Here is a 22,427-nt window from a genome sequence, read left to right on the forward strand (position 1 = left end):
TTTTTAGTCAACTGTGTGCTTTGAAAACATTTATAAATGTATAGGTTTAATCAGGCAGTTTAAACCTCAAACATTTCCAGAAAAAAGAAAAATTAAAATTAAAATCAAAATCAAAATTGTATACAGGGTTAAAAATTAGAATCAAAATTGTTTTCAGGGTGGAAAAGAAAATATATCTGCAGGGCTTTTATGCAGAGGAAGAAATTCCAAATCAGTGAAAAGCAAAGCTCCAAAGAGCCTATTTGTCCCTCCCTTCTCAGACAGGCTCAGCAGAGAAAAAAAAAATGGAGGGGGGGTGAATGGTTCTCCCCCTTCGTCCACCCCCTCCCCTGGCTCAACAGGGAGTAATGGGGAGGGTAGTTAAGATGACAGAGAGAAAAAAAAAATTTCAAAAAGTCCACCCTGAGGGGGGGGGGAATGGCTGTTGTCCAGCCCCCCTTTCTCTCACCCCTCCCAACCTGGCTCAAAAGAGAGCGAGGGGGGGTAAAGGTTAGAATAAGTCAGTGAGGGCTAGGGTTAGAAAAAAATTCCAAAAGTAATTCATTGCAGCAGTCAAGCTGCTTGCTCCATTTCTCTCATGTATCCAAACACACACACACACACTTCTTGCAAATCCAAAAGACAATACAGAAATCTCACACCTTCTCAATGAGTTTCTCTAACACTGCAATCAGGCTTCATTCCATGCAAATCAAGCATCACAATTATCTCAGGGAGCTTTCTTACAAGCTGCACTCTCTCAACAATTATTATGCAGGTCTGGAAATGGTTGCACACATACATACACACACACACACACCATCAAACAACTGTTTACAGACCTGGGGAAGTTGTCTCTTCAAATCCTTCCCCCTCAAGTGGGAAAACTCAGAGAGCAGTTTCTAGCTGACCAAACCACGGAGGCTGAAGTCAAATTCCCTGATTCACTGGCCATTATTTTGGGAGATCTAAACAAAGTTACTGATTGGAACATTTTGAAGATACCACTGCAGACCTGGATGTACTCACAGAGACTGTAACATCATATGTCAGCGTCTGTGAAGACCTATGTGTACTGACAAAGAACTTACGAATATACAGTAACAACAAACCTTGGTTCACACCTAAACTTAAGCAGCTAAGTCATTCCAAAGAGGAAGCCTACAGAAAAGGTGATAAAATGCTGTACAATCAGGCCAGAAATGCACTAACAAGGGAGATAAGAGCAGCAAAAAGAAGCTACTCTGAAAAGCTAAAGAATCAGTTTTCAGCAAATGAACCAGCAAACATGTACAATCAGGCCAGAAATGTAACCAGAGTACAGTACAATCACTTATCCAACAATCCTATAATCAAATTATGCTCAATTGGGCCTGCTCGGTGGCCACTCCCTTCCGTAATTCTTTCTACCCTTCTCATCCTTCTTCTACTTTCTTAATCCTTTCTCCTCCTCACTTTCTTCATTCTTCCTCTCTTTCTTTTTCCTACTTCTCTTTCTCCTTTCCGGCTTCTCGCTGCCAGCCTTTCCAACCCTCTATCTTCCCCTCCTTCTCCTATCCTATCTTCCCCTTCCCTTCTTTCCTACCCACCTGCCTACCATCAAAACGACACTATAGAGCATTGCACATCAGAATAACTAGACCCAAGAACAGTTTTTTCCGTGAAGGAAAGCCATCACTCTGCTAAACTTATTTCCCTCAACAATGTCAAACTATTTACTAAATCTACACTACTAGAAGTTTAAGTAATTTGCAAGCTGGCCATACAAATCACAATCAATTCAATCACATTCAATTCTACATGCATACCCAAGAATTTTAGCAGAACTCACACCAAATTGATCCTGGATCTTCTTACCACACATAACAGCATCCACCTCTTTAAGCAGTAGAATGTCTCTGCCCTGGGGTGTTGTGGGCGTTTATCTTGTTAGAGCCAGGGCTATTAAGGATCATTCACTTTTCCAGGAAACAGATAAAACTCCTGGGGGAATTTTAAGGGGGACTCCCTGCTGAGTGCATTTTACAATTGCTCCCAGCTTTGCTAGGGAATCCTTTCCCAAAACATTTTCCCAAAACATTGTGGCAATATTTAGAAAGGAACGCTTGAGTGATGGTCCCTGAAAGTAGCTTGTGTTACTTAAAAAGAGTGAGATCTGTTCCTTACTTTTATCTCCATCAGAGAGTCTGAGGGAAGCAATTTGCCCTCCAGAGCCCCATCAATAAAATTCAGAATAAAATTCAGGGGTCTGGGCTGATGTGAGGGGTGAAGGAGCTAGGGTTTTGGGGTTTCTGGCCTGAAGCCTCCCCGCCCAGTGACTGAACTGGGACATTGTTGTTCAAAGGGCATTATCTCCTCCAATGGGCAAATTGAAGACAACATTGATCTCTATGGATGGAGGTACTCCAGGGGTTAACTGAAGTTCCCCTCCCTCTTCTTTGGGGATTCCAGGAAGCAGCTGCTGAAAGAGCAGTTTGCTTTTGCATTCTCCTTTCTTACGGTTCTCTGCAGTGGGGTGGGGGGTTTGTAGTTTTGCAATTTCTTTCTTATGTCGGAGGTGCTTTGACTCACGAAAGTTATTTTCAGCAAAACATCATCAGTAAACTTTGGTCAGTAAACTTTGCAAAACCAATCCTTCAAACGATTCAGAAAAAGGGGTGGGGGGATTTTTGAAGGATCTGATGAATGCAGTGGAAGTTTACTGTTTTTTCTTTTGGGACACCCAGGTTTAATCCTTGCAGGACAAAATCCCTAGTTCTCTGGAGGATGAGAGCACTCCCTGCAAGGTGGGAATTCCAATTGAAAGGAATTGGAGTGCTGCTGTAGGCACTTAAGCCAGGCATAGCATTTGCATCGTAATATGGTGTGGGGGAAACTTTCCTTCCTCCTCAGTCACTTTGGCTAGTTTGTTTCTTTTTCTGAAAGTGACAAGGGGGAGAGGATGTTGGAGTGAGCCCACACGCTCTCTGAATCTCTGGCTGACAGAGGAGGTTGAAAAAGAAACCAACAAAGGATTCCTCTTCAGTTCATCTGATGGTAGCCAAAAAATCAGCAAATTTGTTGATAAAATCTAAATCAAAGCTGCCTTCTGGAAGCCAAGCTCCCACGCTAGTAGGTTGGCCAGATGGTTTTAAAAGCAACTTTGATTGCTACAGTAGGTCTAAAATCATCTGAAAAGTGTCCCAATCACTAAATACAGTTAGAGGGAAACACAGTTCTACTCTTCCAAAGAGGTTACTCTTTCCAAAAAGGCTACCCGTATGGTTGCCCATTTTATTTTTATATTTTATTTTATTTTTTATGTTTTATATATTTTATTCTTTTTTATTTTTTATTTATTTTTGTAAGGGATTTTACCTGACACCAGCTCGGGGTCTGCCTCACTCTCGGGCCGGGGACAGCTCGAAGTTCTTGGCCAAAGACCCATCTCTTCCCTCGAGACTTTCTCGGGCTTCTTCGGTCAGGGGGTTTTGAGTAAAACCCTCCCTCTTTTTAGTAAGGGCTTTTGTCTAGTGAGGGGCTTTCTCAGGCACTTCCTAGGCTCGGAACTGACAAACTCTCCTTTTTTCAAAAGGATTTCTTGGGCTCCCCTTTCAAGCTCAGAGTTTTGACCAGAACGACCCTTTCACTGCAGACTTTTTATTCCAACAGTCACCCGCCTTTCAAAGCGATCCGCTCTGGCTGATATTCTCGCGAATAATCAGAACCGCAAATTGGATCTCCGCACTCACTTGGAGGGCAAACCTCTAGTAGGAATTTCCCTCCTCTCATTCACGCACACACAAAGCAACACTCCCCTCTTACCTCCCCCCCAAAAAAATTTCTACTCACCTAGGATTGTAGAATCTTCCCCGTTCAAGCCTCAATGGGGTGTTCAGGTCCGCTGGAATCAGGATCTGCTGGCATCCGCCAGTCCAATATCACCAGTTCAGACGTAGTGGGAGCGCTCTTTGACATTGTCTATGGCCCATGCCAGTTTTTCCTGCCCACCGTTTTGAAGGCCTGCTGAACTTCAATGGAGTTCAGAATTGTGGGGGGCTAAATGTAGCCATTTCGAAGAAAAGCATTGCCTTCGAGCCCCACGTCTGGGCGCCAAATGTAAAGTCCATTTATTAATATGTCTAAGCTCATACCTGCCAATCAAGAGACTTAAACAGAGGCTTGAGTAAAATAGCATTTAATCTTGATCAAGCTTAAATGGTTAGCTGTTCCAAACACATAATGGTGCATACATACATGCAAGGAAGAACTACGAACCTATGACAGAAAGCGATGTCCTCTTATACCCAAAAAGTCATAAATCCTCAACTCTGGCATCTGCGTATTCTGGAATCTGGTTTGCATGTTCCCATAGTATAAGTCAGTGAATGTAAACTAACTTCTGGATTTACATCGGGTCACACAATAGTAAGGGTCAATGAATGTAATCTGATTTCTTTCTGTGGTGTTATCTTTTCCATTTGTCTTCTTAATTACCACTTGATTTCCTGGAGGATGACATACACGTTCTCAGCCAGAGTGGGGTGGGGAGAGATCAAATGATGGACTCTGACAATTTCCAGAGACTGTCATTGGTGGGATGAGGTATCAGTAACAATTCAGGAATTTAGTCAGTGTGACCTCCATAACCATCCATGATGGCATATTTATGTTCTAACCACAAAAGGGCACAATATATATATGTCAGTGTTATGGGAAACAGATATTTACCATGTGCAGTTATACAAACAAGAGACCAAGACATCAAATATCATTAGCAAGTTTCCTACTAATTCTAGTATTTTAGTATATATGTTCCCTTCACTACAAGAGACATTTATCGCTCCTTTGGCCTTCTCTTCCTCCAAGAAGGTGGATTGTGTGTGGTTTTAAAGGAAGAATGCTGCTTCTATGCTGACCATCTGACATTGTACAGGACTCAAAGAAAAAACTAAAGGACTTAACTTTGATATGATTTACAAGCTATTATAGTTGTAGTTGGTATAATTGCATTAGGATGTATAATTTTACCTTGTATTCTACCTATTTTTGTTAGAACAATTTCTAAAAGTTTATCTTTACTGGCTATTGAAGAACTCGAAGATGATTACACCCAAACTGCACCTAACAATTCCTGCCTGGTTGACGAAAAAGAAATAGACAAGGATAGTATGGCTAATATCTGTGTTTACACCAACATGAAACTGACTGATTGTCTGGTCCTAAAAAATAAAAACAGAGGAGATGTTGCGATATTATGCCATATGAACCCCTTTATGAAACTGTTTATAAAATTACTTATGTGTAAATATAAGCATGAGCAAGAAATTGCTTATGTGCAAAAATATCAGCATAGGTAAGTTTGGCTAATTTTATCATGTAAGCAGAAATCTGTTTGATGCCAAGGTTGCAAAGATGGTTGCCAGTAAATGTATCAACACCTTTGAGATAGCCACAGAACATTCCTTCTCTGATAAGGTCAGCTTCACAGAGCTTCAAAAGAAGTTTGCTCCTACACACAATTATATGAGATTTATTAGTATGTAGTCAGGATGTTTCAAGATGTATTTCTGTTTGCTGTACCACGTAGGCAAAAAGCAGAGAACAAAGAATCACCTCATGGTAAAACTCCTCCCAAGAATTACGAGCTTTCTCCCAAAATCATAGGCTTGTAGATGTGCTTGCAGTCACGTGTTCACGTGTTGAATATATGCTAATATGTAACCACCCCTGTATGGATATATTATTGGTTCAGGTTTTCTTAGGCCTCACAGCCGGGAGAACTTGATTTGACCTTTTTCAGTGCTACATGACAGACATGATTAATAGTCTTTCCCTGAATTAGGTTTCTATTCCGCCTAACCTTCCCTGAGTTAGATGCATAGTTTTGCTCTCCCTGATTTGGGCCCCTACCTTTCCCTGAGTTAGTTTTACATTCCTGAGTTGGGTTTCGATTCAGGTAAAATGCATGATTTCCTGAAAACCATGTGGTATTTTGCTAATACGTATACTCTAAACGCTTGCTGATTGGTGATGTTAAGTTTCTATATGCTAATTCCCTCATTGCTGTAATTACCCCTCCCTGCTAAAACTGCATAATAAAAGAGACTGTTGCGATCTAAGGGGGATCTTTTTACAACATTCCTTTTACAACCCCTTTCTTCGTGCTCTCTCTCTTGAAGAACTCCTGGTGTGGTGTCTTTTATTTGGCTTCTTTCGTCCTTGCGAGGACCCACTAAATTGTCTCAGTGAGGGCTGAGACCCGTTCCTGCGGGAACCCAGGACAACATTAACAGGGAACCTAGGACAACAAATAAGTGTTGCAGACCAACAGCAACATCTGGGGGCTCGTCCTGACCTGTTGTGTTGTCCAGAGGCGTGATCGTTGTCTAGCGGTGCGTCACCTTCACCCTCATTGCTTACCCGTCCGGGACGCGACACATGCATACGTAAGTAATGGGCTCCTCGAACTCGAAAGTCTCATCATTGCATAGGAATGAGCTTTACTCTCTGGTGAAGAAGGCTAATTGTTTGCAAAAAGTTAATGGCACCACTGTCTATCCTCTTTCTAAGAAATCTCTTACCTCTTTTCTGTCCTATGTTCATGCCTATGAGTCTCCTTCTGTCTCTGTAGCTGCCTCTGCTCCCCCTGCAGACACAGCTCTTTCTCCTTCTGCAGCGTCTCCCCCTCCGCCGGAGGATACAGACATAGCTGCAGGCACTCTTTCTGCCTTGGTCGCCCTTTCTTCTCTTTCTCTAAGAACTGAACCCCCGATATCGGCTTACCCTTTAAACCTCAATCCAGCAGGAGGAGGACAGCCGATACATGAAAACATCAATGTCCGGGTGCTTAAAAATTTAAAAGGCATTCACTCTCCTTCAGTTCCTATGCCTGCTCATTCCTTTCCCTCCTCCTCCCTTTCCCCCCACTCTGAACCTTCAAAGCATATTGAGCTAGAAAGCGTATTGTACCAAATGCCTGTTTCTTCCATCCCTGCTTTGAAAACTGCCTCCTTTCCCCTGCCTGCCTCCCTTCCCCCAGAGCACCCCTCCCTTTCCCCCATGGGTGATCAGCAACTGATTTGGTTTAATTGCTTCTCTATATCTGGAAACAATCTGGAAAAGAATTTGCTCACAGCGACTACATGGGAAACATTGGGAACTTTTTTCCATGAAAGTCCAAGAGCCCCTGTAAAAATTCTGTACATCTGGCACATGATCCTTGAATGCCTCATTTTACTTGCAGACGTCACTTAGATCAAAAATGACTTAAAAGGATCCACAATCACAGTCATGATTTAAACTGCTGAGTTTTCTCAGACAAGTTCCCCAGGTCTTTAAATGTTGTTTGATGATGTGTGTGCTTGTGTATGTATGTATGTGATCATTTTCAGACCTGCATAAGAATTGTAGAGATAATTGTGATGCTTGATTTGCATGGAATGTGTGTATGTGCAAAACTCATTGAGAAGGTGTGAAATTTCTGTGTTGTTTTTTGGATTTGCAAGAAATGTGTGCATGTGTGAGAAATTGTCTCTGCATGTGTGTGTGTGTCCAGTGTGTGTGTCTTTATGTGTATCTGTCTGCATAAATTCCGTATGCAAGCAGCCAGGTACTTTTGGAAAAGAAATAAATCATTTTTTTTTCCTTTTGCAAGCAAGTGAGTTACTTTTGGACATTTTTTTTTTCTCTTCATATGCATGAGAGTGTCTTTCCAGTGAGTTACTTTTAACTTTTTTTCTCTGCCCTCTGGCTTATCTTAACTACCCCCCCCCCTTTTTGTTCCTTGCTGTGCCAGGGAAAAGGGCGGGCTACGGGGGAGAACCATTCACCCCCACTCCATTTTTTTTTCTTCTCTCTCTTCTTTCTTGTCTGAGAAGGGAGGGACAATTAGGCTCTCTGGAAGCATTGCTTTTGTAAAAAGCTATGTAAAAAACTATGCAGATATATTTTCTTTTCCACCCTGAAAACAATTTTGATTTTAATTTTCAACCCTGAAAACAATTTTGATTTTAATTTTTAATCATGCATACAATTTTGATTTTGCTTTTAATTTTTATTTTTTCTCTTTTCTGGAACTTTTTGAGGTTTAACCTGCCTGATTAAACCTATACCTTTATAAATGTTTTCAAAGCACTGAGTTGACTAAATGTTTCATTTAGCTTTGTATTTTTGCAGCTGTTAACATACATAATAAGAGTTGGAAGGGACCCTTGGAGGTCTTCTAGTCCAACCCCCTGCCCAGGCAGGAAACCCTACAGCATTTCAGACACATGGCTATCTTCTTATGTATGGATGCATTTTTTTTTTTAAGTGTAAATCTGTTTTTTGGAAAATGCATTCAGGTTTTCCACATAAACAGACTCACCCTAAAGCTTCCGCCATGTTTTTCTTTTTTGAATCAGACTCAGTGTGCCCCTTATTTGCTGTTTGTATTGTTTCTTTTTCTTTTTTAGCAGCACAATATGTGCCCTGTTTTAGGAACTATTTCAGAGATGAGTTAGAAAGTTATAGGATGTGATAAGTTAGAAGGTTACAGAATGTGAAGAGAGAGTTAAGAGGATACTAGTGCTGAGAAAGTTTTAGTAAGTTAGAAAAAGTAAGACAGATGGTGATTTTGCTAAGAATGTGGTTTGTTTTTGAAAGTTTTTGATAGCATGGATTTGTTAGTGACCAACTTCCACACATGAATAAAAAGGGTGGGAGTTGGGTTTTTAATCTCACTTCTCTTTTCACAACTTTACAGTCTCTCATTTACAAACGTACACATCCCTATTTTGTTATGTAGCAGACGCTGCGGCCTCTGCCTCCTCTCTTTTGACACTTTCTCCTGTCTCTCCTTGGGACAGTCACTCCTATTTTCATCAAAACAAAAAGGCGCTCATGAAACAATTTGGCTTCACGGCTGCTGAGGCATCTGATCATACATCAATGCCCTACTTGCAGCCGCCAAGGTAACTCTCTTCCGATGGGGGTCAACCCCAGAGGAACAGTGGCCTGCCAAATTTGGCAAATGGATGTAACTCAATATCCATCCTTTAACCCTTGGAAATACATTCATATTTCCATTGATACATATTCAGGTTTCATCATGGCAACCTTGCAAAGGGGTGAAACCGCAAAACAAGTAATTAATCATTGTATTCGGACTTTCGTAACGTTGGGATGTCCAAAAACTCTAAAAACTGACAATGGACCAGCCTATACGAGCTCTGCCTTTGCACAATTTTGCCATCGCTGGTCAATAATCCATAAATTCGGCATTCCTTTCAATAGCCAGGGCCAGGCCATTATAAAGAGAGCGAATTTGACTCTTAAACAGGCCTTGGATAGACACTTGGGGTCAAAAGGCATCAGCCCCCCGACACTCCCGGCGTTGCAAAATGTATTAAATGTTTGCTTGTATTCATTGAATTTTCTTAATCTAACTGGATCTCCTGCCTCCACTGCTGCCTCGAGACAGTTTTCCGCTCCTCCCCTCCCCTCTTCTCGTCCTCTGGTATATTATAGGCATCTTCCGGATCCAGCTTGGAAAGGTCCAGCTCAATTGATTACCTGGGGAAAAGGCTACGCTGCAGTTCAATTGCCTGATCGAGTCCTGTGGGTTCCAGCTCGCTGTGTTCGCCCCTGTCATCTCAATGATCCAAAAAAGAAAGATGAAGATCCTACTGATCCTATCACTGATCTCTCTTGCCTCTTCTGTCTCTAATGCCTCTTCCTCTCTTCCTAAATGTACATGAAAATTTCCCTTCTCTCTGCTGCCCATTTCTCCTCTGGCGTATCTCGCTCCTTGCCCTCTTCCCACGTTTCTACCCCTGCAGCTCTCCGTTTGCAGCGCTCCTTATCCGGAGCACAGCAGAACCTGCATCGTCCCGCGAATTATACTTGGACTATTTTGGACTTCCAAGGAGGCGTCCTTCATTCCATCTCTAATCGAACTTTGTGGCCTTGGTTTCCTGCACTCTACTTTGACTTTGCTGAAATGCTGGTCGGCGCCCATGGATTTATGACTTTGGCCCTTCTCCTGGGCCTAGGAGCCACTGGTGCTGCAACTGGAATCGCAGGAATGGTTGTGGCTGACAAAAACATCCGCAGGCTCAGTATTGAAATAGATGCTGATCTCAAACGCATTGAGCAATCTATGGTTGCCCTCCAAAATTCCCTGACCTCTCTCTCCGAAGTTGTGTTACAAAATAGAAGGGGTTTGGACTTGCTATTCTTAAAACAGGGCGGTCTGTGTGTAGCTTTGAAAGAAGAATGTTGTTTTTACACTGAAAGTTCTGGTGTTGTACTTGACTCTATGGCAGAATTAAATACCCGATTGAAAGATAGAGAAAAAGAGCGTTCTCAATCCCACACGTGGTATCAGGGAATGTTTAATCTCTCTCCCTGGTTGACCACCCTCCTCTCTGCCCTAGTTGGTCCTCTGATTTTGTTGCTCCTTGCATGTACAATTGGCCCATGTGTCATGGGGAGAGTTCTAGCATTCTTGAAACAACGACTAAACAGTATTGGAGATGATGTCCTCTTGCTAAAGCACACTGTTGAAAAAGAATATAAACAACCTCTTTTAGAATTAGCCTCTGAGGCGAATCATTCCTTTGGAAAAGTGTACTGACTCCCTGCGGGCTCTCCCGGAGGGGGGATCCACTGGGGATGTCATAGCTTTAGAAGAATATTACCCATCTTAAAAAATAAAAACAGAGGACATATGGATATATTATTGGTTCAGGTTTTCTTAGGCCTCACAGCCGGGAGAACTTGATTTGACCTTTTTCAGTGCTACATGACAGACATGATTAATAGTCTTTCCCTGAATTAGGTTTCTATTCCGCCTAACCTTCCCTGAGTTAGATGCATAGTTTTGCTCTCCCTGATTTGGGCCCCTACCTTTCCCTGAGTTAGTTTTACATTCCTGAGTTGGGTTTCTATTCAGGTAAAATGCATGATTTCCTGAAAACCATGTGGTATTTTGCTAATACGTATACTCTAAACGCTTGCTGATTGGTGATGTTAAGTTTCTATATGCTAATTCCCTCATTGCTGTAATTACCCCTCCCTGCTAAAACTGCATAATAAAAGAGACTGTTGCGATCTAAGGGGGATCTTTTTACAACATTCCTTTTACAACCCCTTTCTTCGTGCTCTCTCTCTTGAAGAACTCCTGGTGTGGTGTCTTTTATTTGGCTTCTTTCGTCCTTGCGAGGACCCACTAAATTGTCTCAGTGAGGGCTGAGACCCGTTCCTGCGGGAACCCAGGACAACATTAACAGGGAACCTAGGACAACAAATAAGTGTTGCAGACCAACAGCAACACCCCTGCTTACCTTCTGTAACCCACCCCTAACCCCTAATCTTAATAAAAGGGTTGTTTCGAGCTAGCTCGGGGCTCGCTCACCCCGAGGAGAATTGGACTCTGCTTATTCATTTCTCACTCCGTCTGGCGCGGGGATTGCCCAGACCCTTTCGTGGCGAGCCCGCTGGCCGCGAGAAAAGCCACAATACCGGAGGAGGAGCTTCCGTTGTCTGCTTCAAAGCTTCAGGAGGCCAGTAATGGCAAATAGAATCTTGTCATGGAATGTTAATGGCTTGAATTCAGCTCAGAAAAGAAGGAAAATATTTCACTACTTGAAACAATTTAAAAATGATGTGATTTGTTTGCAAGAGACACATATAAAATTATCAGATCAAAAATATTTAATTAATTCAAAATTGGGTAACCATTTTGTTGCATCAGCTTTGGAAAAGAAGCATGGAATTGTTGTATATATCAGGAAGGATATACCAGCTAAGTTAATTGAGGCAGATATTCAAGGAAGATTTATTGCTATTGAACTGGTGATAGATGCAAAAAAGACTTTGCTGATAGGTATTTATGCACCTAATCAGCAACAAGAAAAGTTTTATAAAATGTTACATGAGAGGTTGACCCTCTGGGATTATAGTTCGTTTATTTTATTAGGAGACTGGAATGGAGTAATTGATACAAGAAGGGATAAGAGAACCTCCTCCAAGAAGATACCTATACATGCAAAATTACCAAAATCCTTTTTTGAAATGATGGAAGACTTTGAGTTTAGAGATATATGGAGGTTACGGAATCCAGATGAGAGAGATTTTACTTTTTTTTCTGATAGGCATCAATCTTTTTCACGTATTGATTTTATTTTAATTTCTAATGACTTGCTTTCTAGGGTGAAGAAAACGAAGATAGTTCCGAGGTGTTTAACTGACCATAGCCCAGTATGGATGGAATTATTACAAGGGAAAAAAGGTGGGAGAACATGGAGGTTGAATGAAAATCTGTTTAGATATGAGGATAATGTAACTTATTGTAAGAAACAGTTAAAAGAATTTTTTGATTTTAATATGTACAAAGGGACACCTATAGGAACTGTGTGGGAGGCGAGCAAAGCGTTTATCAGAGGGATATTGATTTACTTGGACAATAGGCAAAGGAATAATAAACAAAGGCAGCGTAGGTATTTGGAAGAAGAAATTCAAAGGAAGCAACAGTTATTAATTCAAAACCCACAAGATCACAAACTTAAAGAGGCTATAAAAATATTACAGAGTCAATTTAATATGTTAATGGCAGACCAGGTGGCAACGAATATACAATATGCTAAACATAATACCTTTTGTAATGCAAATAAACCTGGGAGATGGTTGGCATATAATTTAAGGAAGAAACAGAAAGCACGTGTCATACAAAAAATAGAATATAAAGGTAAAGAGATATACCAACAGGATAAAATTAAAAAGGCATTCTCAGAATTTTATACTGCACTATATGCAAAAGACAAAATATTGAATAGGGACATTTATGATTATTTGAAAGATTATAAGGTTAATATTCTAACATTAGAACAGAGGAGGAGTTGAATCGGCCGATAGCTACTGGAGAAATAGTGGAGGCAATTAAACAATTAAAATGGGAAAACCCTGGTACAGATGGTCTTACAGCAACTTATTATAAAAAAACACAGGATGAAATATTAGGCCCACTTAAAGAACTATTTAATCAGATACAATTAGGAGTGGGAATACCCCCTTCATGGAAAACATCTTTTATTTCACTGATACCAAAAGAGGAGCAAGACTGCTCTAAACCTGGTAACTACAGGCCGATTTCACTTTTAAATAATGATTATAAGATTTTTGTAAAAATAATAGCAAATAGATTAATGTTAGTTTTACAACAAAGAATTCATACTGATCAATCTGGTTTTATAAAAGGGAGGCAGATGAGGAATAATGTCAGACAGATTATTAATATATTGGAATATTTGGAAAAGAAGAATACTTCAGCGGCACTTATTTTTTGGATGCAGAAAGCCTTTGATCGATTGCATTGGGATTTTTATTTAAATTAATAGAGAAAATGCAATTTGGAGACTGTTTTATTAGAATAATTAAAGCGATTTATGGAGAGCAAACAGCACAGATTATAGTAAATGGTAGTTTGACAGAAGTTATTAAGATTGCGAAGGAACGAGACAGGGATGTCCCTTATCACCATTATTGTTTGTTTTGACTCTGGAACCATTATTAGATAAAATACGAGAATTAATGAAAATAGAGGAATTAAGATTAGACAATATGAGTACAAAGTTAGAGCTTTTGCAGATGATGTAGTGGTTACGTTAACGAATCCTATAAATTCAAGTAGATTTTTGTTGGAAGTAATTGATAAATATGGAAAGGTATCAGGATTTAAAATAAATCAGAATAAAACAAAAGTGATAATTAAAAATATGTCTATACAACAGAAACAAAAACTAGAGGAAATGACAGGATTTGAGGTAGTAAAAAAGGTTAAATATTTAGGGTCTATATTAGCTCATCGAACAAGAAACTTTATAAGAATAATTATGACTTGCTATGGCAAAAAGTTCAGAATGATATGAGTGGCTGGAAGAAATTGCAGTTATCCCTATTGGGAAGGATTGCGGCTATTAAAATGAATGTGTTACCTAGATTTTGTTTCTGTTCCAGATGATACCAATAATTAAAAAGGATAAAAATTTGGAAGATTGGCAGATTGGGATTAATAAATTTATATGGCAGGGTAAAAAGGCGAGGTTAAAATGAAAATAATACAGGACTCACGGGAAAGAGGTGGTTTAAGAATGCCTAACTTTAAATTATATTATGAAGCAGTAGCCCTTTCAGTAATAAGTGACTGGTTTAACTTAACAGAGGAAAGAATTTTGAATATAGAAGGTTATGACTTGTTATATGGATGGCATGCGTACTTATTTTATGAAAAAAAAGTGGATAGGGCTTTTAAGAATCATGTGTTGAGAAGTGCTCTTTATGGTCTGGAATAAATATTCCTATAAATTAGAATACAAGATTCCTATATGGGCGAGCCCCAGACATGCAATAGAGAATATAAATATAGAACAGAAACAGGAAATGATTACTTATAAAGAACTTTTGTATGCTGAAGGAGGTAGATTGCAATTAAAATTATTACAGGTATTAAATGAAGAAGGGAGGAATTATACTTGGTTTCAATATGGGCAAATAAGTGCTAGATGGAAAGAAGATCAAAAATTGGTATAATGCAAAGGAGGAAAATTTAATGAAGCAAATTAGAAATCAGACCCAGGAGCATATAAAGAGATTGTATAATGTGTTGCTTGAAATAGATTCGGAAAAGGATTTGGTAAAGGATTGTATGATAAAATGGGCACAGAATATTCAGGAACCAATAATGTTGGAAACATGGGAGAAAATTTGGGTTAGAAATGTTAAGTTTACACAAGCACAGAATTTAAGGGAAAATTTTTATAAGATGTTTTATAGATGGCACTTAGATCCCAAAAAATTATCATGTATGTATCCTAATATCCAAGCGAAATGTTGGAGGTGTGATTGTGATGATGCTACATATTTTCATATTTGGTGGACTTGCAAGAAAATTAAGGTCTTTTGGATAAGAATTTGGTGGATTATTCAAAATGTACTGAAGAAGAAGATAAAGTTCCTGCCACAATTTTTCCTTTTGGGAATTATAACGGATTGTACAGGGATTGAGACTAAATTGATTCATTTAATAACAGCAGCAAGACTGTTGATTGGACAATACTGGAAGAAAGAAGAGATACCTACAATAGAAGAATGGATATTGAAAGTTATTAATTTGGCTGAGATGGCTAAAATCTCAGCGTTTTTAAAAGACAATACGCAGGAAAAATATTTAATTGAATGGAAAAAATGGATTGATTATCTACAAAACAGATATCAGATTAAGAAATATCAGATTGCCTTTGAATAATTAGAAAGTTATTTTATGTAATGGGGAGGGGGTTGGGAGATGAAAAGCTTTGTATGTGGTTATTTGGATTGGAAGGGAAAATTTTATTCTATGCTTGGTTTATGTATAACAATACCTTGTGATTGACCCAGGAAGCCGGGGGGGGGAGGGGGGAAGGGGTTTTTTTTTTTTGGTTTTTTTTTTGGAGGGAGGGGGAAAAAAGGGGGGAAATGTTTTTGTTTTTTTAAAACTCTTTCAATAAAAAAAAAATCTAAATAAACTAAACTAAACTAAACTAAACTAAACTAAACAAGCCACGGATGTTCCCCTCCCCACTGAAGAAACAAAGGCACCTCCGTCGGCTGGAACACCTCCCGACGACCCTGCCGGAGAGGATGACCCTATGGTAAGTGCACCAATTCCTCCTTTCGCTATTAAAGTTAACTTAATAATTCCAGGCAGGGGGAAAAGGAAGTTCAGCTTTTCATCCGCAGACTAACGGGGCTGTAGAAATATTGAACTCGATGGTAGAACAGTATATTCGGTGTTATGTAAACTACCAGTAAGAAAACTGGGCTGATCTGTTACCTTTTGCAGAAGTAGCATATAATAATGCCGTACACGGTAGCACGGGATTAACTCCTTTTCAGATAACCACCTGCATGAATTTTGTGCCGATGCCTGAGCTCCCTCCCACTTCTGTGTCCCTAACGGACTCATTGAAAAAAGGGGTGCGAGAACACAAAAAAAGCCTTGGCTGAAGCAGCTGAAAAATATAAAGCCCAGGCAGACAAACACCGATCCCTTCAACCCCCTTTTCAGGTGGGGGATAAAGTGTTTTTGTCTACTAAATATTTAAGGGGTGAGTTATCATCTGTACGCTGACGATACTCAGCTGTACTTTTCCACCCCGGACCACCCCAACGAAGCGGTCGAAGTGCTGTCCCGGTGCTTGGAAGCTGTACAGATCAGGATGGGGAGAAACAGACTCAGGCTCAATCCCTCCAAGACGGAGTGGCTGTGGATGCCGGCACCCCGGTACAGTCAGCTGCACCCGCAGCTGACTGTTGGGGGCGAGTTAGTGGCCCCAAAGGAGGTGGTTCGCAACTTGGGCGTCCTCTTGGATGGACGGCTGTCCTTTGATGAATATCTGGCGGCAGTCTCCAGGAGGGCTTTTTACCAAGTTCGCTTGGTCCGCCAGTTGCGTCCTTTCCTTGACCGGGATGCCTTATGCACAGTCACTCACGCTCTGGTCACATCTCGGTTGGATTACTGCAATGCTCTCTACATGGGGCTGCCCTTGAGGTGCACCCGGAGGCTACAGTTAGTCCAGAATGCGGCTGCGCGAGTAGTAACGGGAGCCGCTCGTGGCTCCCATGTAACATCACTGCTGCGTGGTCTGCACTGGCTTCCTGTGGTCTTTCGGGTGCGCTTCAAGATTTTGGTTACCACCTTTAAAGCGCTCCATGGCTTAGGACCCGGGTGCTTACGAGACTGCCTGCTGTTACCCTTTGCCTCCCACCGACCCGTATGCTCTCACAGAGAAGGTCTCCTCAGGGTGCCGTCCGCCAAACAGTGTCGGCTGGCGGCCCCTAGAAGTAGGGCCTTCTCTGTTGGAGCATCGACGCTCTGGAATGAACTCCCACCTGGCCTACGTCAAGTGCCTGATCTTCGGACCTTCCGTCGTGACTAAAAACATATTTATTTATACAAGCGGGACTGGCATAATAGTTTTAATGGTTTTAATTTTAAATTGGGGTTTTATTGTTGGGGTTTTTAAAAATTTTTTATAATTTTAAACTTAAACTTTTAATTATCAGCCTTTTGTAATTTGCTAGATTTTAACTGTTGGTTTAACTGTTGATTTTAACTGTTGGTATTGTGTTTTATCTTTGGCTGTACACCGCCCTGAGTCCTTTCGGAGAAGGGCGGTATAAAAATTTAATAAATAAATAAATAAATAAATAAATAAATAAATAAATAAATAAATAAGATTACATAGCAAAAAATTTGGGCCTAAGTTTTTAGGTCCTTTCCCCATTGTAAAGGTAATTAACCCGGTAACTATCCGGCTTAACCTCCCTCGAATATTAGGGAAGATACACCCGGTGTTTCACAGTAGCTTATTGAAACCGGCTAGGGAATCTAGGTTGAGACCCTTACCAGCTGCTCCCCCCACCCTCCTTTAGTAATCCAGAGACCCACTACGAAATTAAAAAGATCCTGGACTCTAGACTATACAGAGGTCACTTACAATATTTGTTCCACTGGAAGGGATACCCATTGTCTGAAGCTACTTGAGTAAAAAGCTGGGATGTAAATGCTGATGCTCTAATCAAACAATATCATGACAACATAAAACAATACAATTAGCACAGGGGCCCCCCAAGGCTGTGTGCTCTCCCCACTTCTCTTCTCTCTGTATACCAATGACTGCATCTCCAATGATCCATCTGTTAAGCTACTGAAGTTCACAGATGACACAACAGTGATTGGTCTCATTCGAGACAATGACGAATCCGCATATAGAGCGAGGTCGAATTAGCCTTGTGGTGCAACCAAAACAATCTGGAACTGAACACACTCAAAACCGTAGAAATGGTGGTAGACTTTAGGAAAAACCCTTCCATACTTCCACCTCTCACAATACTTGACAACACAGTATCAACAGTAGAAACCTTCAAATTTCTGGGTTCTATCATATCGCAAGATCTCAAATGGACAGCTAACATCAAAAACATCATTAAAAAAGGACAACAAAGAATGTTCTTTCTGCGCCAATTCAGTAAGCTCAAACTGCCCAAGGAGCTGCTGATCCAATTCTACAGAGGAATTATTGAGTCTGTCATTTGTACCTCTATAACTGTCTGGTTCGGTTCTGCAACCCAACAAGAAAAACACAGACTTCAGAGGATCATTAGAACTGCAGAAAAAACAATTGCTACCAACCTGCCTTCCATTGAGGACCTGTATACTGCACGAATCAAGAAGAGGGCCGTGAAAATATTTGCAGATCCCTCGCATCCTGGACATAAACTATTTCAACTCCTACCCTCAAAACGACGCTATAGAGCACTGCACACCAGAACAACTAGACACAAGAACAGTTTTTTCCCGAAGGCCATCACTCTGCTAAACAAATAATTCCCTCAACACTGTCAGACTATTTACTGAATCTGCACTACTATTAATCTTCTCATCTTTCCCATCACCCATCTCCTTCCACTTATGACTGTATGACTATAACTTGTTGCTGGCAATCCTTATGATTTATATTGATATATTGATCATCAATTGTGTTGTAAATGTTGTACCTTGATGAACGTATCTTTTCTTTTATGTACACTGAGAGCATATGCACCAAGACAAATTCCTTGTGTGTCCAATCACACTTGGCCAATAAAATTCTATTCTATTCTATTCTAAATTCCCTGACAAACCTAAAGGTCCTCCTGGAGGGGGGGAGGGGGGGTTAGAAGGAGAGTTAGAATAGATTTTTTTTTTATAGAATAGAATTTTTTATTGGCCAAGTGTGATTGGACACACAAGGAATTTGTCTTGGTGCATATGCTCTCAGTGTACATAAAAGAAAGGATACGTTCATCAAGGTACAACATTTACAACACAATTGATGATCAATATATCAATATAAATCATAAGATTGCCAGCAACAAGTTATAGTCATACAGTCATAAGTGGAAAGAGATTGGTGATGGGAACTATGAAACGATTAATAGTAGTGCAGATTCAGTAAATAGTCTGACAGTGTTGAGGGAATTATTTGTTTAGCAGAGTGATGGCCTTCGGGAAAAAACTGTTCTTGTGTCTAGTTGTTCTGGTGTGCAGTGCTCTATAGCGTCGTTTTGAGGGTAGCAGTTGAAACAGTTTATGTCCAGGATGCGAGGGATTTGCAAATATTTTCACGGCCCTCTGCTTGATTCGTGCAGTATACAGGTCCTCAATGGAAGGCAAGTTGGTAGCAATTATTTTTTCTGCAGTTCTAATTATCCTCTGAAGTCTGTGTTTTTCTTGTTGGGTTGCAGAACCGAACCAGACAGTTATAGAGGTACAAATGACAGACTCAATAATTCCTCTGTAGAATTGGATCAGCAGCTCCTTGGGCAGTTTGAGCTACTGAGTTGGCGAAAGAACATTCTTTGTTGTCCTTTAATGATGTTTTGATGTTAGCTGTCCATTTGAGATCTTGATATGATAGAACCCAGAAATTTGAAGGTTTCTACTGTTGATACTGTATTGTCAAGTATTGTGAGAGGTGGAAGTATGGAAGGGTTTTTCCTAAAGTCTACCACCATTTCTACGGTTTTGAGTGTGTTCAGTTCCAGATTGTTTTGGTTGCACCACAAGGCTAGTCGTCGACCTCTCGCCTATATGCGGATTCATTGTCTCGAATGAGACCAATCACTGTTGTGTCATCTGCGAACTCAGTAGCTTAACAGATGGATCATTGGAGATGCAGTCATTGGTATACAGAGAGAAGAGAAGTGAGAGCACAGCCTTCTGTGCTAATTGTACAGGTATTTGATGTGATCTTGCTTAGCTTCACCTGCTGCTTCCTGTTTGTTAGGAAGCTTGTGATCCACTTACAAGCCTGTTCCGGTACCTGTAGCTGGTTTAGCTTAGTTAGGAGAATGTCTGGAATGATGGTATTGAACGCTGAACTAAAGTCTACAAAAAGGACCCTTGCATAGGTCTTTGGAGACTCAAGATGTTGTAGACTCAAGAGTTAGTAGCGTTAATCCCATTTTGCGTTTGTCTGTTTTCTTTTCTAAGAAGTATTTTCTTCTGCAAGAAGGGATGCCTGTCAGCTTTGAAAGCCATACTAGGCCAAAGGCTTCCATGTGCTGCCACAATTCTCCTCTGTGGGAAAGGAGGGGAGGAGGGTGGTAGTGCAAAGGATGATTAGACATAATAACATTTTCTGCCGGTCAAGGTCAGGCTGGGTTCGCATCTGGAGAAGGAGTGGCTGGAGTGAGGCTTCGACATGGGACGGTTGAGGATTGGAGCATGTGACCGGCAGAGGGGTCATGAGGGTGGAGATTAAATAAATTTAATAAATAATAATTTTGGGGTTTGTATTACTGAGGGAGGAACCGGAACCCCCAGATTCGGTTTTCCTCCAACTGTGCCAGGTTACCTATGCTAGTAAAAGAACTTTGAAAGATGTTGGTTTCGGAGTTTTTCTGCAGGAGGGGTTTTCTGGAACGTTGACATTAAACCGAAACTGCCTTTTGATCATAGCTGCACCCTCCTCCCTGGGGGGCCGTTAGGGGTACTGGGCCCCAGCATCCACCAAAACCCCGAGGTGGTGCGAGACCCCAGCGAAAAAATGGAGAGGAAAGAAGATGAAGTTCTAGAGGGGGCAGTGGAGCCAGAGGCTCAGGAACTCATCGATATCAGGTTCTCCCCATCGGAAGACATGGTACAGAGCCTCAAAGCTGCAGAAACAGCTCGAGAGCTAGGAGCCCGGCCAAAAGGAATCTGATTCCTGGAGAAGTTGCCATTCTGACCCAACGCCTGAATGAGGGCCAGAGGTGAGGTGGAGCATGGTTTTCCCAGGCGAGCGGAATTCCCCCAACCTACTTTCCAAACACAATGGAGAACTAGAAAACCTGGGGGATTGGGAGATTCAATGGAATGGAGTCTGCCTACCTGCATAAAATCCCAGTCGCTTGCAGATCTCCCAGAAACGTTTGAACGTTTGGGGTTTGAGAGCCATGGGAGCCCATCCCCCGCCCCCCAGAAAAATGGAACTTAACCCAACCTAGTGGAAAAATTGGAGAGGCTCAAGCCCAATCTGATAACTCCAGGGGGCATCCGATCACCTCCCACGCGCAGCAAGGAATTTACCTGTCTGGAATGCACCCAAAACAAAAATGGCTTGGGGGTACAACCTCCCCTGACAGATGCCTTCCGCCTGCCAGGCCCAGCACTCCCTCCCCCTACTACCATCCCCCCAGGCTGGGTGTTCTATCCAGGACAAGGATGGGTCCAATGCCAGTGGCAGCCAGCTGCTCCCACTCCAAACTTCCATGGATCTCCCTGGTTTTCATACGGCCCTTCAGCACAATACATTACAAGGAACTTTGATCCAGCAACCGGGGGAAATTCCACCCCCCTCTGCAACTCAGCAACCAACTCCTGTCTCTGCAGCTTTCCCCCCTCCCCACAGGGGCCTAGTCAGAAACCCGCAGCAGCTGTCCCACAAATTCCTCCCCATCTACCAGCAGCCCAGCCATCACCCCCACCTCTACCCCCACTAGCCCCACTTCTCTTCAAAGCAACTTTTGGACGGCACACCACCAAACTAGCTTACTTCATCAGCAGAATCTGGGCTCACGTAGATCAATTTGGACATCAATACCGATTGGAAAGAGATTTGATAAATGCCATTTCCGATGGCATGAATGAGGGAGAGGCCTCTGAGTGGATTGCCCAGCTCCACAATGAACATGTTCCAGAATTAAATGATATTGCAGGATTTGTGGCACTGCTCAAAGCCAGATTCGAAGATAAGGACCGTATTGCAGAAAGCCAAGCCACCTTAAAAACAACGAAACAAGGCAACAGACCCTTAAAAGAATTTGTATGGGACTTTAGACGAGTAGCAGGAAACCTCAGCCATTGGCCAAACCACATTCTCCTCCACTATTTCAAAGAGGCAATCAATCAAGAAGTCAGAAAAGCCTGTAGCATACGGGGAGTACCTGATCAATTGAATGACTGGTACAACGTATCCATAGCTCTGGACAGAGAAATCAACCCTCCCACACCTCTACCGAAAAACCTCCCCGAAGACCTTTAGCCAAACCTCCCCTCTCTAAACCTGCAACACCTTCAATCCTTCAATCACCGACGATAATAAAATGCTACCGCTGTGGCAAATTAGGACACCGAGCTTCGACCTGCTTGGCTCCAACACCCATCCCACAACAGCACCCAACAACTGCGGCCCGAGGGAAAAAAACTTCCAAGAGGAAACATAAACACTCCTCGATTCGCAAGACAAGCCACGGACGTTCCCCTCACTGAAGAAACAAAGTCACCTCCGTCGGCTGGAACACCTCCCGACGACCCTGCCGACGATCCTGCCGGAGAGGATGACCCTATGGTAAGTGCTTGGAACACTTTACCTGACTCTGTGGTCTCTTCCCATAATCCCAAAAGCTTTATCCAAAAACTTTCT

General features: G+C 41.6%; 2 protein-coding genes across 5 annotated transcripts in view; one reads left to right on the top strand and one right to left on the bottom strand.

Annotated features, from left to right (window-relative positions):
• Positions 1–22,427, bottom strand: part of LOC131188630 (transient receptor potential cation channel subfamily V member 2-like) — an 89,888-nt gene that overhangs the window by 67,205 nt on the left and 256 nt on the right. The window contains exon 1 of one of the 3 annotated variants that reach the window (XM_058164012.1): positions 22,288–22,307. The exons of 1 other annotated variant lie outside the window; for it this stretch is intronic. The gene's annotated coding sequence lies outside the window, so the exon portion shown is untranslated. Of the gene's footprint in view, positions 1–1,787; positions 1,808–22,287; positions 22,308–22,427 lie in introns of those variants that run through there. One more of the 3 variants, XM_058164011.1, reaches the window with a different exon arrangement.
• P2RX5 (purinergic receptor P2X 5) overlaps positions 21,039–22,427 on the top strand; it is a 93,004-nt gene continuing 91,615 nt past the window's right edge. For both annotated transcript variants that reach the window (XM_058164026.1, XM_058164027.1), the window contains exon 1: positions 21,039–22,352. Coding sequence is in view for 1 of the 2 variants with exons in the window: in XM_058164027.1 (XP_058020010.1) it covers positions 22,342–22,352 (11 nt within the window). In the remaining variant the exon portion in view is untranslated. The remainder of the gene's footprint in view (positions 22,353–22,427) is intronic.

The sequence above is a fragment of the Ahaetulla prasina genome, chromosome 1, assembly GCF_028640845.1.
Source record: "Ahaetulla prasina isolate Xishuangbanna chromosome 1, ASM2864084v1, whole genome shotgun sequence".
In the NCBI taxonomy this organism is placed as follows: domain Eukaryota; kingdom Metazoa; phylum Chordata; class Lepidosauria; order Squamata; family Colubridae; genus Ahaetulla; species Ahaetulla prasina.